The sequence below is a fragment of the Lucilia sericata genome, unplaced genomic scaffold (assembly GCF_015586225.1).
Source record: "Lucilia sericata isolate MDLA Ls3-8-SP2 unplaced genomic scaffold, ASM1558622v1 Contig000844F_arrow, whole genome shotgun sequence".
NCBI classification, from domain to species: domain Eukaryota; kingdom Metazoa; phylum Arthropoda; class Insecta; order Diptera; family Calliphoridae; genus Lucilia; species Lucilia sericata.
The window spans coordinates 67,682-82,307 of NW_023994836.1; the positions used below are offsets into that span (position 1 = coordinate 67,682).

A 14,626-nucleotide genomic window follows, 5' to 3' on the forward strand; every position below is an offset into this window, starting at 1 on the left:
TTCGTTTTCTTCTTGCATTCGCACCAGAGCCGTGCGCCGACAAATATTAACGGCGGCGGCGGCTGACACTAAAAATATCGGCGGCGGCTTAAAATCGACTGTAAGCCGGCTAAGTTCTCAAATACGCTTAATTTTAAAATTTTCAAAGATTTTAAAATAAAACGTGATCCAAGAGACTTTTTAAGTGGGATTTTGTGTATAATTTATAACAATAAAATAGAGCGAGCACAAAAGTTGTGTGAGAAATTATGCAGGGATGGAAAAAAATTAAATAAAAAATTAAATTTGATTAATTCTTAAAAATTAAAAACAAATCCCTTCACCAAATTTTATGATGATATTTTCCCAGGTATTTATTTTTGCCGCGTAGTGTAATCTATATAATAAAATTTTGAATAATCTAAACAACACTTTAATTTTTTTACTTTAAATTGTAATACGCCATTGAAAGTGCCTCCCAAAGACCTTTCACATGATATCAAAATTAATTATCATACCTTTAAGTGAAACATAAATAAAATAGAAAAAAACTTTTAAAAAGTTCCTTTTTATTATTTTATTTGAAATATTTTTCATATTTTATTTATTTCAAAATTTTCAACTTTGAGTGCTTACAACTTCCAGATGGAACTAACCTTGGTCTTGAATTTTTGATGTTATATAACCATAAATGTTATAAATATAATAACATTCAAGAAATATATTTTGGAAATAATATTTTGGAGTGAGTTTTAGGTGGAGCTTGTTTGACGTCAACTAAGCTGGTTTGAAGTAAAAGCAGCGAATAGAATTAGGCGCGAAAACACGAAAATGTCTGAGGCGAAGCAATATGATTTGAACGTTTTACACACCGTTCAAATTGCAATGAGCGGCTTATTATTAGATAAAAGAAAACTAGCATAAATGAAAACAAATTAATTTTATATTGTAAAATTCCATAAATTTAGAGAAAGTGTTCTGTAAATTATACAAAATATGGCTAAATTTTTAAGCCATATTAAGCTGAAACATTTTCGGCGGCGGCGGTTTTGACATTTTGACGCGGGTTTCTGATTCGCACTCTCACGCAAAGTGAATATACAGAGATGACATCTGTGGTGAGGTAGTAGTGTTTTATAAAACAGGGTTGTAATTAGCTGATAAATACAACTCTGTACAATGACAAAGTGGTGGGAAAATATCAAAGTGGTAAAATCTTTAAGTTTTACATTAAAGTGTGTAAACAATTGTAGTTTTTACAAATTTTAAACAAAAACTTTCAAATTTTGTTCATAAAACTTATGGTTTTTACAAAAGTGACATTTTCTTCTTTGTATACTTATTTAATTATTAAAATCGCTACAGATATTGCTGAGTTATAAGCAAAAGACTACAACTTTGTTTTTACAAAAAAAAAAAAACTTAATTTTGTGAAAAATTTACAACAATCTTTAAAGTTATTTGTAACTTACATTACCAACATAATTTGCACAAAATTGTATGTGCATAAGATACTATACAATCCAGATATTACAGAAAATCCCTATTTACTTCTGAAAATTTTAATAAATCAAATTTGCTGAGTCCCAAGAAGGATTTGGAACATGGACACAAGTAAGTAATAGTTACTAATATATTATAAATGTATATTAACAAAATGGTAAGATATCTAAGATTATTAACAATAATTTGAAGGAACAACTGGGTATGGTTTAATCTAAACATTTTCCTCCTTTATACACTCACCCGTAAAACTTCATCCACAATATTTTTCAACTTTTTATTAATTTTTGTCTTTTTTATTATTTAAATAATTTAATTCAAAAACATTATTTTCTGTATTTAATAAATGCAACACATTTATCATATAAATCGAAAAATATTTTTTAAAACTTAATTTAAAATATACTTAAAAAACTATTTACTTAAATTTAAATTAAAATAAATTTATTAATAAAAAAAAAATAAATATTATTCCAAAAACGACATTTTTCACTTACAAAATTTTCCATAAACTCGTTTAGAAAAATGTCGTAATTGGAATTTTTACAAAAAGAATTTAAATAGCAAAGAACAATAAATAGTTATTAAAACTTAAAATTAACATAAAAGGAAAACAAATTTTATAAAGAAAATATATTAAATTATAAATTTTTAAAATCTTTTAAAAGATTTTTTTCGAAATTTTTATTTTTTAAAACAAACTTATAATTAAATTATGTTTTTTTTTATTAAAATGTAATTAAATTTACATTTTTTTTAAATTTTTAAAAATTTTACTAATTTTCGGAAGTTGAAAATTTTATTAGTTACAAAAGTTTTGAACCTGTTTTAAATTAAAACCATATAAGAGGACATACTCCCGGACAGTTGGGAAGAAAATGTTTTAACGAAGAACTAATATAGATAAAAGTGTTACTATGTCTTGACATTATTTTTTTACAAATATTGAATCGTTTCAGCAGTATTTTATAAAAAAAGGTTTCGCCGTGACAATATTTTATAGAACAGTGTATGTTTTGTATGTTTTTGTCGCTAAGAAAGAAGACTGACTCGCCGTAACTTTATTCTATAGGAATTTATAATGTAGGAAATTTGTTTTGTCTTGTCACTATTCTATAGAAAAGTACTTCGTCTTAGTAATATTTTATAGAAAAGTGTTTCGCCGCGGCACTATTCTATAGAAAATTACTTCGCCTTAGCTATATGTTATAAAAAAGTATTTCGCCGTGGCAGTAATCTATAGCTAAGTGTTTCGCCTTAGCAATATTTTATATAAAAGTGTTTCGTCGTCGCACTATTCTCGCCTTTGCAATATTTTATAGAAATTTATATCGCCGCAATTCTATTCTATAGAAAAGTGCTGCACCTTGGCAATATTTCATATAAATCTGCTTTACTATGGCTTCTTAAATAACTACTGCCAAACGTCATAATGAAAAGTGCTAAAAAGCACTGCAATAGAAAAAACCGTAATATTTTGGCAACACTAGTTAAAGATGCCACTTAACAGCTGTCTTTAAGGCTACCAGACTATATTGTAATTTAGAATAATTCCTTTAAAGTTGCCACATTTGTAATTCATAACAACTGCCTGTGATTATGTCCGTTGTGTTTTAAAAACCCCGAAATTATGAATTTATTTTGTTTCATTAACATGTCTTTTGTTTACATTTATCATAAAAGATCAGTACTTTTGGTAGTTTATGTTTTCGTTTAAAATTACATTTAAATTATAAAGATTTTTTTTTCAAATTTTATGTTTTTTAATAATAATAATATAATTTGTAATTGTTTTCAAAACAATTTTGTTGTTGATGTTGTTTTTTTGCCCGCCTTATACTACATATACATACATGAAAAATTTAATTAAACTATGGTATCATATTAGGTTCTTGAGTCGCTCCTGTCGAATATTTAGGTTTACAAACACAACCACTTTCAACCAAAACATAATCCTGGCCCGTTAAGGTAACAGGGCCCAGAGGTATAACCAAAAATAAATAAGGCACATAAGTTTGAGTACATTCACCTCTAACCACATCACATTCAGAAGATCTAAAAGATATTTTTTTTATTAAAAATCTAATCTTAATTTCTTAAGAAAACATTGTATACATACTCGCACACTTCAAAGACAACTTGTTGCAAGAGATCGGGGAATTTTTGTACAATGGTAACGGGTTGGCCTGATGTCAAACTGACACCATACATGGGTGCGGTGGTATTGTAGCGTGTCTTACACAAACGTGCTGGGGTACTTCTGCACTGGTCGACTTGTGGTGTTTGCTTCAATGAGCGGCCTATAAATGTTGTTAATAACAAAAAAAAAAAGAAAGAAATTAATTTTTATTAGTTTGTTACAATATAGCAAATAAAGTAAACAATATAAAATGTTATAATTGGTATTTAGTTGTTGTACGTTTTAACTTTTATAAAGTAGGTTATTATGTTTTGCCGGCTATTTACTCTTTACTTAAGTATTTATTATCTTTATTTACGTTCTAATATTATTTCAAAAACGTTGTTAGAATGTAATGTATACGTTTTATTCTATACGTTAAAGAATAATGTAATCAATGGCTATTTCTTGTTGCTTTCTTTCAAATTAACAATTAGTTAAATATGTGATGAAAATAGGAAGTACATAGAAAATTGTCACATTTAACAAAAAAACTACAATCGAATGAACAGTCATGAATCTAAATAAGTTGATTCGGTATTATTTTATAGCAAAATGTATTGTCTTGATAAAATACCATTTAAAACTGTCTTGTCGTGACTCTATATTATTGGAACTTGTTTCGCCTTAGGTCTATTTTGGAGAAATGTGTCTCGCCGTATGACTATTCTATAGAAAATTTTCTCGCCTTGGATCTATTCTACAGAAAAATGTCTTGCGTGACACTATTATACTGAAAAATGTCTCGCCGTGACATTATTCTACAGTAAAGTGTTTCGCCTTGACAATATTTTATAGAAATGTTCTTCGCTGTGGCACTATTCTGTAGAAAAGTGCTTCGCCTTGACAATGTTTTATAGAAAAATGTCTTGCCGCGGGACTAATCTATAAAAAGTGTTTCGCCATGATAATATTTTACAGAAATAAGTTTCGCCGTGACACTATTCAATAGAAAAGTTCTTCGCCTTGGCAATATTTTATATAAATGTTTTTCGCCGTGGCACTATTCTTTAGAAAAGTGCTTCGCCTTGACAACATTTTATAGAAATGTGCTTCGCCGTGGCACTATTTTATAGAAAAGGGCTCGCCTTGGCAATATTTTGTGGAAAAGTGTTTCGCCGTGGTACTATTCTATAGAAAAGTGCTTCGCCTTGACAACGTTTTATAAAAATGTGTTTCGCCGTAGCACTATCCTATAGAAAAGGGTTCGCCTTTGCAATGTTTTGTTTCGCACTGGCACTATTTTATAGAAAAGGGTTCGTCTTGTCAATATTTTGTAGAAAAGTGTTTCGCTGTGGCAGTATTCTTTAGCAAAGTGTTTCGCCTAGAAATATTTGATAGAAAAATGTCCCGCCGTGGCAATAATTTATAGAAAATTGCTTCCCCTTCACAATTTTTAATAGAAATTTTCGCCGTGGCAAAATTCTATAGATAGTTGCTTCGTCTTAGCAATGTTTTATAGAAAAATGCCTCGCCGTGACACTATTCTACAGTAAAGTGTTTCGCCCTGACAATATTTTATAGAAATGTTCTTCGCCGTGGCACTATTCTTTAAAAAAGTGTTTCGCCTTCGCTGTGACAGTATTCTTTAGCAAAGTGTTTCGCCCAGAAATATTTGATAGAAAAATGTTTCGCCGTGGCACTATTCTATAGAAAAGAGCTTCGCCTTGGCAATATTTTATAGAAAATTGTTTCGCCGTGGCACTATTCTATAGAAAACTGCTTCGCCTTCACAATTTTTAATAGAAATTTTATTCGCCATGTCGCCGTGTCGCCGAAAAGTGCAATATTTTATAAAAAGTGTCAGGATATGACAGTATTATACATAAAAGTGCTTCGCCGTAAGTGTTTTTTATAGAATAGTGCAACAGAGAGAGGTAGAATAGTATGGACCTAAGTTTCCTTCCTTTTCTAAAAGTGTTTGCAAAAATAAAAAGTCGAACAACTAACTCTTTCAAACAACTGTCATCCGCACTGCACATTTTAAACATGTGCTTATGCATATTTCCATCTACATAATTATTTATCAATAAATCTATATAAACAAGACAAAAAATAAAAACAACAAACAACATTAGCACACTTACCAAAACGATGATTATCAATATCTTCATTATTAACTTCATTGTAAGCCCTCAATAGAGCGCTAGTTGTAATGGCGGGATCTAATGTTGATGGCAATTTACTTTGACGGCCACGTCGTGAACTTCCGTTCCAATTGGTAAATGTTCGCGCCACGGCCGCACTTGAAAAATTAAATAAAAAAAACAAGAAATAGAGGAAATTTATTAATAACAAATGACAATTAGATGAAATGCTTAATTAATATAACATTGTAACATAAATTGTTTATTAATGAAAAGATAATAAAGGCAATTTTTAATTGACGTCACCGATATGTAGGTTATAAAAAAAATTATCTATTAAGACTACTCTACAGACCAGACTGCTTGACTAAACTATAGGCCAGAATATAGACTAGGACTTTAGACTATAAAATGGACTATAGTCTATATTATAGACTAGACTATAGACTAGATTATAGCCTAGACTATAGATTATACTATAGACTAGATTATTGCCTAGACTATAGACTAGACTGGAATGGACTTTAGACTGGACTATGGATAAAACCATAGACTAGACTATAGACTAAACATTAGGGTAGACTAAAGCCTAGACTATAGACTAGACTATAGGCTACACTTCAGACTAGACAATAGACTAGACAATAGACTAGACTAGACTAGATAGACTAGACTATAGACTAGACTATAGACTAGACTATAGGACTAGACTATAGACTAGACTATAGACTAGACTATAGACTAGACTATAGACTAGACTATAGACTAGACTATAGACTAGACTATAGACTAGACTATAGACTAGACTATAGACTAGACTATAGACTAGACTATAGACTAGACTATAGACTAGACTATAGACTAGACTATAGACTAGACTATAGACTAGACTATAGACTAGACTATAGACTAGACTATAGACTAGACTATAGACTAGACTATAGACTAGACTATAGACTAGACTATAGACTAGACTATAGACTAGACTATAGACTAGACTATAGACTAGACTATAGACTAGACTATAGACTAGACTATAGACTAGACTATAGACTAGACTATAGACTAGACTATAGACTAGACTATAGACTAGACTATAGACTAGACTATAGACTAGACTACAGACTATAAACTAGACTGTAGGCTAGACTTTAGAATAGACTATGGACGAGACCTTAGACTGGACTTTAGACTAGACTATAGACTAGACTTTAGACTATACTTTAGACTATACTTTAGACTAGACTATAGACTAGACTATAGACTAGACTATAGACTAGACTATAGATTAGACTATAGACTAGACTATAGACTAGACTATAGACTAGACTATAGACTAGACTATAGACTAGACTATAGACTAGACTATAGACTAGACTATAGACTAGACTATAGACTAGACTATAGACTAGACTATAGACTAGACTATAGACTAGACTATAGACTAGACTATAGACTAGACTATAGACTAGACTATAGACTAGACTATAGACTAGACTATAGACTAGACTATAGACTAGACTATAGACTAGACTATAGACTAGACTATAGACTAGACTATAGACTAGACTATAGACTAGACTATAGACTAGACTATAGACTAGACTATAGACTAGACTAGACTAGACTATAGACTAGACTAGACTAGACTATAGACTAGACTATAGACTAGACTATAGACTAGACTATAGACTAGACTATAGACTAGACTATAGACTAGACTATAGACTAGACTATAGACTAGACTATAGACTAGACTATAGACTAGACTATTGACTAGACTATAACTAGACTATAGACTAGACTATAGACTAGACTATAGATTGACTATAGACTAGACTATAGACTAGACTATAGACTAGACTATAGACTAGACTATAGACTAGACTATAGACTAGACTATAGACTAGACTATAGACTAGACTATAGACTAGACTATAGACTAGACTATAGACTAGACTACAGACTAGACTATAGACTAGACTACAGACTAGACTATAGACTAGACTATAGACTAGACTATAGACTAGACTATAGACTAGACTATAGACTAGACTATAGACTAGACTATAGACTAGACTACAGACTAGACTATAGACTAGACTATAGACTAGACTATAGACTAGACTATAGACAGACTATAGACTAGACTATAGACTAGACTATAGACTAAACTATAGACTAGACTATAGACTAGACTATAGACTAGACTATAGACTAGACTATAGACTAGACTAGACTAGACTATAGACTAGACTATAGACTAGACTATAGACTAGACTATAGACTAGACTATAGACTAGACTATAGACTAGACTATAAACTAGACTATAGACTATACTATAGACTAGACTATAGACTAGACTATAGACTAGACTATAGACTCGACTATAGACTAGACCATAGACTACACTATACTTTATTGAATAGACTATAGGTTAGACTATGGACTAGATTAAAGACTGGACTATAGACTAGACTATAGACTAGACTATAGACTAGACTATAGACTAGACTATAGACTAGGACTATAGACTAGACTAGACTATAGACTAGACTATAGACTAGACTATAGACTAGACTATAGACTAGACTATAGACTAGGACTATAGACTAGACTATAGACTAGACTATAGACTAGACAATAGACTAGACAATAGACTAGATTATAGACTAGACTATAGACTAGACTATAGACTAGACTATAGACTAGACTATAACTAGACAATAGACTAGACTATAGACTAGACTATAGACTAGACTATAGACTAGTTTATAGACTAGACTATAGACTAGACTATAGACTAGACTATAGACTAGACTAGACTATAGAGTGGACTAGACTATAGACTAGACTATAGCCTAGACTATAGACTAGGCTATAGACTAGACTATAGACTAGACTATAGACTAGACTATAGACTAGACTATAGACTAGACTATAGACTAGACTATAGACTAGACTATAGACTAGACTATAGACTAGACTATAGACGAGACTATAGACTAGACTATAGACTAGACTATAGACAAGACTATAGACTAGACTATAGACTAGTCTATAGTCTAGTCTAGACTATAGACTAGACTATAAACTGGACTATAGACTAGACTAGACTAGAATTTAGACTAGACTATAGACTAGACTAGACTATAGACTAGACTATAGACTAGACCATAGACTACACTATACTTTAGACTAAAAAATAACCTAGAATTTAGTGTCTGATTAGTTTGTTTTCAATATATTTAGATTAAAAAGCCTTACCTTGGATAGGGAGCATTATTAGGACCCAAGCAATCGGGTGAGTCTGTTAAAGCATCACCGGATAAATATTTTAAACCTCTACCGCCACTACATCTGGCCAAACTTAATGTTTTACTATCACTACTGCTGCTGCTACTGCTGCCATAACTGTTCCATAATGAGGCACTGGCGATGTGGACATTTAAGTTAATAATACAAAATAATGCTAAAATCTAGTAAAAGACAAAAGAACAGAGAGAGGAAAAAACAAAGATACAAAGGTGAGTCAGTATAAATAACAATGAATGAATAAAAATTTTGCAATTAAATTTATGCTGTTTGCTGTAGTTTGAAAATTTTCCATTCTCTACTCTAGTACTTATAACGGTTTTCGGTTTCTAACAACATTTGCATGACTTTACTAGAAAATTAAACATACTGTAAAAACTACAACAAAAACAAAAGAGTTTGATATATAGAGAAGGAAAAAAAATCACAGATTTCACGAAGATGTAAGAAAAAAAGACTAAATGAAAATTGTCATAACATTATAATGTCGTGATCTAACATGCAAACATTGTGTTTTTTTTTTTTTTTAACAAAATGTGTTTAAAATGAAGAATGTTTTTGTCAGTTTTTTTTTAAGTAAAACATACAAGATGTACAATCCTACAAACAAATGCATAAAATACATTTTGTTTTTATTAATAAAAATTTTTACACATGTTAAAATGATTATAAACACGCACATACATATGTATGTATGTTGTCTGCAAGAAAACCGACAGCGAGACAAACATGTCAGCTACCGATGTTATTGAAATATTCTCTTGGAAAGAAAAGTTTAACATTATACACTGAGAAAAAAAGAAATAGGAGCTCATACTCAGATTATAGAACGAATATTATTTCAGACTATAGAACAAACTTTAGACCACATTATAGACTTAAAACCAGGCTAAAGACCAGACTATAGATCAGCATATTGACTAGACTATGTGCTAGTCTATAGACTAGATAATAGAACAGAATATATAACAGACAATGTACTAGACTATAAACAAGACTATAGACTAGAATATAGACTAGACTATAGACTAGACTATAGACTAGACTATAGACTAGACTATAGACTAGACTATAAACTAGACTATAGACTAGACTATAAACTAGACTATAGACTAGATTATAGACTAGACTATATACTAGGAGTTCATACTATATGATCTAGGAGCTCATACTATAGGAGCTCATACTATAGATCATATTATAGAACGAACATTATATCTGACTATAGAACAAACTTTAGACCACATTATAGACTTAAAACCAGGCTAAAGATCAGACTATAGACCAGCATATTGACCAGACTATGTGCTAGTCTATAGACTAGATAATAGACTAGAATATATAACAGACTATGTACTAGACTATAGATTAGACTATAAACTAGACTATAGACTAGAATATAGACTAGACTATAGACTATACTATAGACTAGACTATAGACTAGACTATAGACTAGACTATAGACTAGACTGAAGACTAGACTATAGACTAGACTAGACTATAGACTAGACTATAAACTAGACTATAGACTAGACTATAAACTAGACTATAGACTAGACTATAAACTAGACTATAGACTAGACTATAAACTAGACTATAGACTATACTATAGACTAGACTATAGACTAGACTATAGACTAGACTATAAACTAGACTATAAACTAGACTATAGGCTAGACTATAGACCAGACTAGACTATAGACTAGGAGCTCATACTATATGAGCTAGGAGCTCATACTATAGGAGCTCATACTATAGATCAGATTATAGAACGAACAATATATCAGAATATAGAACAAACTTTAGACCACATTATAGACTTAAAACCAGGCTAAAGACCAGACTATAGACCAGCATATTGACCAGACTATGTGCTAGTCTATAGCCTAGATAATATACTAGAATATATAACAGACTATGTACTAGACTATAGATTAGACTATAAACTAGAATATAGACTAGACTATAGACTAGACTATAGACTAGACTATAGACTAGACTATAGACTAGACTATAGACTAGACTATATAGACTATAGACTAGACTATAGACTAGACTATAGACTAGGCTATAGACTAGACTATAGACTAGACTATAGACTAGACTATAGACTAGACTATAGACTAACTATAGACTAGACTATAGACTAGACTATAGACTAGACTATAGACTAGATTATAGACTAGACTAGGCTATAGACTAGACTATAGACTAGACTAGGCTATAGACTAGACTATAGACTAGACTATAGACTAGACTATAGACTAGACTATAGACTAGACTATAGACTAGACTATAGACTAGACTATAGACTAGACTATAGACTAGACTATAGACTAGACTATAGACTAGACTATAGACTAGACTATAGACTAGACTATAGACTAGACTATAGACTAGACTATAGACTAGACTATAGACTAGACTATAGACTAGACTATAGACTAGACTATAGACTAGACTATAGACTAGACTATAGACTAGACTATAGACTAGACTATAGACTAGACTATAGACTAGACTATAGACTAGACTATAGACTAGACTATAGACGACTATAGACTAGACTATAGACTAGACTATAGACTAGACTATAGACTAGACTATAGACTAGACTATAGACTAGACTATAGACTAGACTATAGACTAGACTATAGACTAGACTATAGACTAGACTATAGACTAGACTATAGACTAGACTATAGACTAGACGATAGACTAGACTATAGACTCGACTAGACTATAGACTAGACTATAGACTAGACTATAGACTAGACTATAGACTAGACTATAGACTAGACTATAGAATAGACTATAGACTAGACTATAGACTAGACTATAGACTAGACTATAGACTAGACTATAGACTGGACTATAGACTAGACTATAGACTGGACTATAGACTAGACTATAGACTAGACTATAGACTGGACTATAGACTAGACTATAGACTAGACTAGACTATAGACTAGACTATGGACTAGACTATAGACTAGACTATAGACTAGACTGTAGACTAGACTATAGACTAGACTATAGACTAGACTATGGACTAGACTATAGACTAGACTATAGACTAGACTGTAGACTAGACTATAGACTAGACTATAGACTAGACTGTAGACTAGACTGTAGACTAGACTATAGACTAAACTATAGACTAGACTATAGACTAGACTATAGACTAGACTATTGACTAGACTATTTGACTAGACTATTTGACTAGACTATAGACTAGACTATTGACTAGACTATAGACTATACTATTTGACTAGACTATAGACTAGACTGGGCTATAGACTAGACTGGGCTATAGACTAGACTGGACTATAGACTAGACTATAGACTGGACTATAGACTAGACTATAGACTAGACTATAGACTAGACTATAGACTAGACTATAGACTAGACTATAGACTAGACTATAGACTAGACTAGACGATAGACGAGACTTATAGACTAGAACTTATAGACTAGACTATAGACTAGACTATAGACTAGACTATAGACTAGACTAAGACTAGACTATAGACTAGACTATAGACTAGACTATAGACTAGACTATAGACTAGACTATAGACTAGACTATAGACTAGACTATAGACTAGACTATAGACTAGACTATAGACTAGACTAGACTAGACTATAGACTAGACTATATAGACTCGACTATAGACTAGAACTAGACTAGACTATAGACTAGGACTATAGACTAGACTATAGACTAGACTATAGACTAGACTATAGACTAGACTATAGACTAGACTATAGACTAGACTATAGACTAGATATAGACTAGACTATAGACTAGACTATAGGACTAGACTATAGACTAGACTATAGACTAGACTATAGACTAGACTATAGACTAGACTATAGACTAGACTATAGACTAGACTATAGACTAGACTATAGACTAGACTATAGACTAGACTATACTAGACTAGACTATAGACTAGACTATAGACTAGACTAGACTAGACTATAGACTAGACTATAGACTAGACTATAGACTAGACTATAGACTAGACTATAGACTAGACTATAGACTAGACTATAGACTAGACTAAGACTAGACTATAGACTAGACTATAGACTAGACTATAGACTAGACTATATACTAGACTATAGACTACACTATAGACTAGACTATAGACTAGACTATAGACTAGACTATAGACTAGACTAGACTATAGACTAGACTATAGATTATACTATAGACTAGACTATAGACTAAACTATAGATTAGACTATAGACTAGACTATAGACTACACTATAGACTAGAGCATTATTCTTCAATATTTGCATTAAATATATTATAAATATGACTTATTTATTCTCTCAGTGTTTTGTTTTTTATTCTTAAATTTTTATTCATTTCTTTTCACAAATTATCATTAATAAATCGTGTGCATGTATGTAAATTTGTTAAATTTGTTGTTGTTATTATTGTTTTTATTTTCTTACAAAGTTTCTTTTTAACAAAATACTACTTTTCACTTAAAAGAAAAAATAAATAATTTTCTAGTAAACAAAGCTGCCAGATTTATAATTAAAAAACAATAATTTTTATTTTTGACAAAATTTAAAAAAAAATATTTCTCCAATATATAAGAAATTTTAAAAATATTTGAATACTTCCAAAAGAATTCTCACAAATTTCCCTAATTTGTAAAAAATATGGCAACATTAATGGCATACGCATGCGCACATTACAATTTGTCATTAAAGTGTTAATGACAAACGTTATTTATTAATATGGAGGATGTTTTTGGGAAGCCATGGACTATGAACTTAAATGACATTTTGTTGTTGTTGTCATTTGAGTATGAATAATAAATTAGTGTATGTTGTAGGTAATGATATGTTTGGTTGATTTTTTTATGAATGAATATCTATGTTGATTTCTAAGTGATATTAGGTTTTACATATGGATATTGATCATTAGTTAGAGAAATTGTCATTAGGAAATAGTAAAGTAATTTATACAGTTATTAGAGGCAAGACATATACAAAGATTAATCAAAGGGTTATAAGTGAAGCTATAGTTTAAATTCAAACTGTAAACTAGTATAACGTGCAGACTATAGAATAGACTTTAGTCCAGGACATGGACTTGACTTCAGTTTAAGCTATATGGTAGACTAGACTATAGACCAGACTATAGACTAGACTATACTATAGACCAGAGTATAGACTAGACTATAGACTAGACTATAGACTAGACGATAGACTAGACTATAGACTACTACTATAGACTAGACTATAGACTAGACTATAGACTAGACTATAGACTAGACTATAGACTAGACTATAGACTAGACTATAGACTAGACTATAGACTAGACTATAGACTAGACTATAGACTAGACTATAGACTAGACTATAGACTAGACTATAGACTAGACTATAGACTAGACTATAGACTAGACTATAGACTGGACTATAGACTAGACTATAGACTAGACTATAGACTAGACTATAGACTAGACTATAGACTAGACTATAGACTAGGCTATAGACTAGACTATAGACTAGACTGTAGACTAGACTACAGACT

The 14,626-nt window shown here is 30.9% G+C and overlaps 1 protein-coding gene across 1 annotated transcript in view; it reads right to left on the bottom strand.

Annotated features, from left to right (window-relative positions):
- Nucleotides 1-1,765: 1,765 nt before the first annotated feature.
- The window catches only part of LOC119608521, a 37,890-nt gene continuing 25,029 nt past the window's right edge, over nt 1,766-14,626 (bottom strand). Inside the window, exons 2-5 of the mRNA XM_037962974.1 lie at nt 9,017-9,228; nt 5,749-5,906; nt 3,602-3,782; nt 1,766-3,537 (exon numbers count right to left, since the gene is read on the bottom strand). Coding sequence (XP_037818902.1) covers nt 3,354-3,537; nt 3,602-3,782; nt 5,749-5,906; nt 9,017-9,228 — 735 coding nt within the window. The 3' untranslated portion in view covers nt 1,766-3,353. The remainder of the gene's footprint in view (nt 3,538-3,601; nt 3,783-5,748; nt 5,907-9,016; nt 9,229-14,626) is intronic.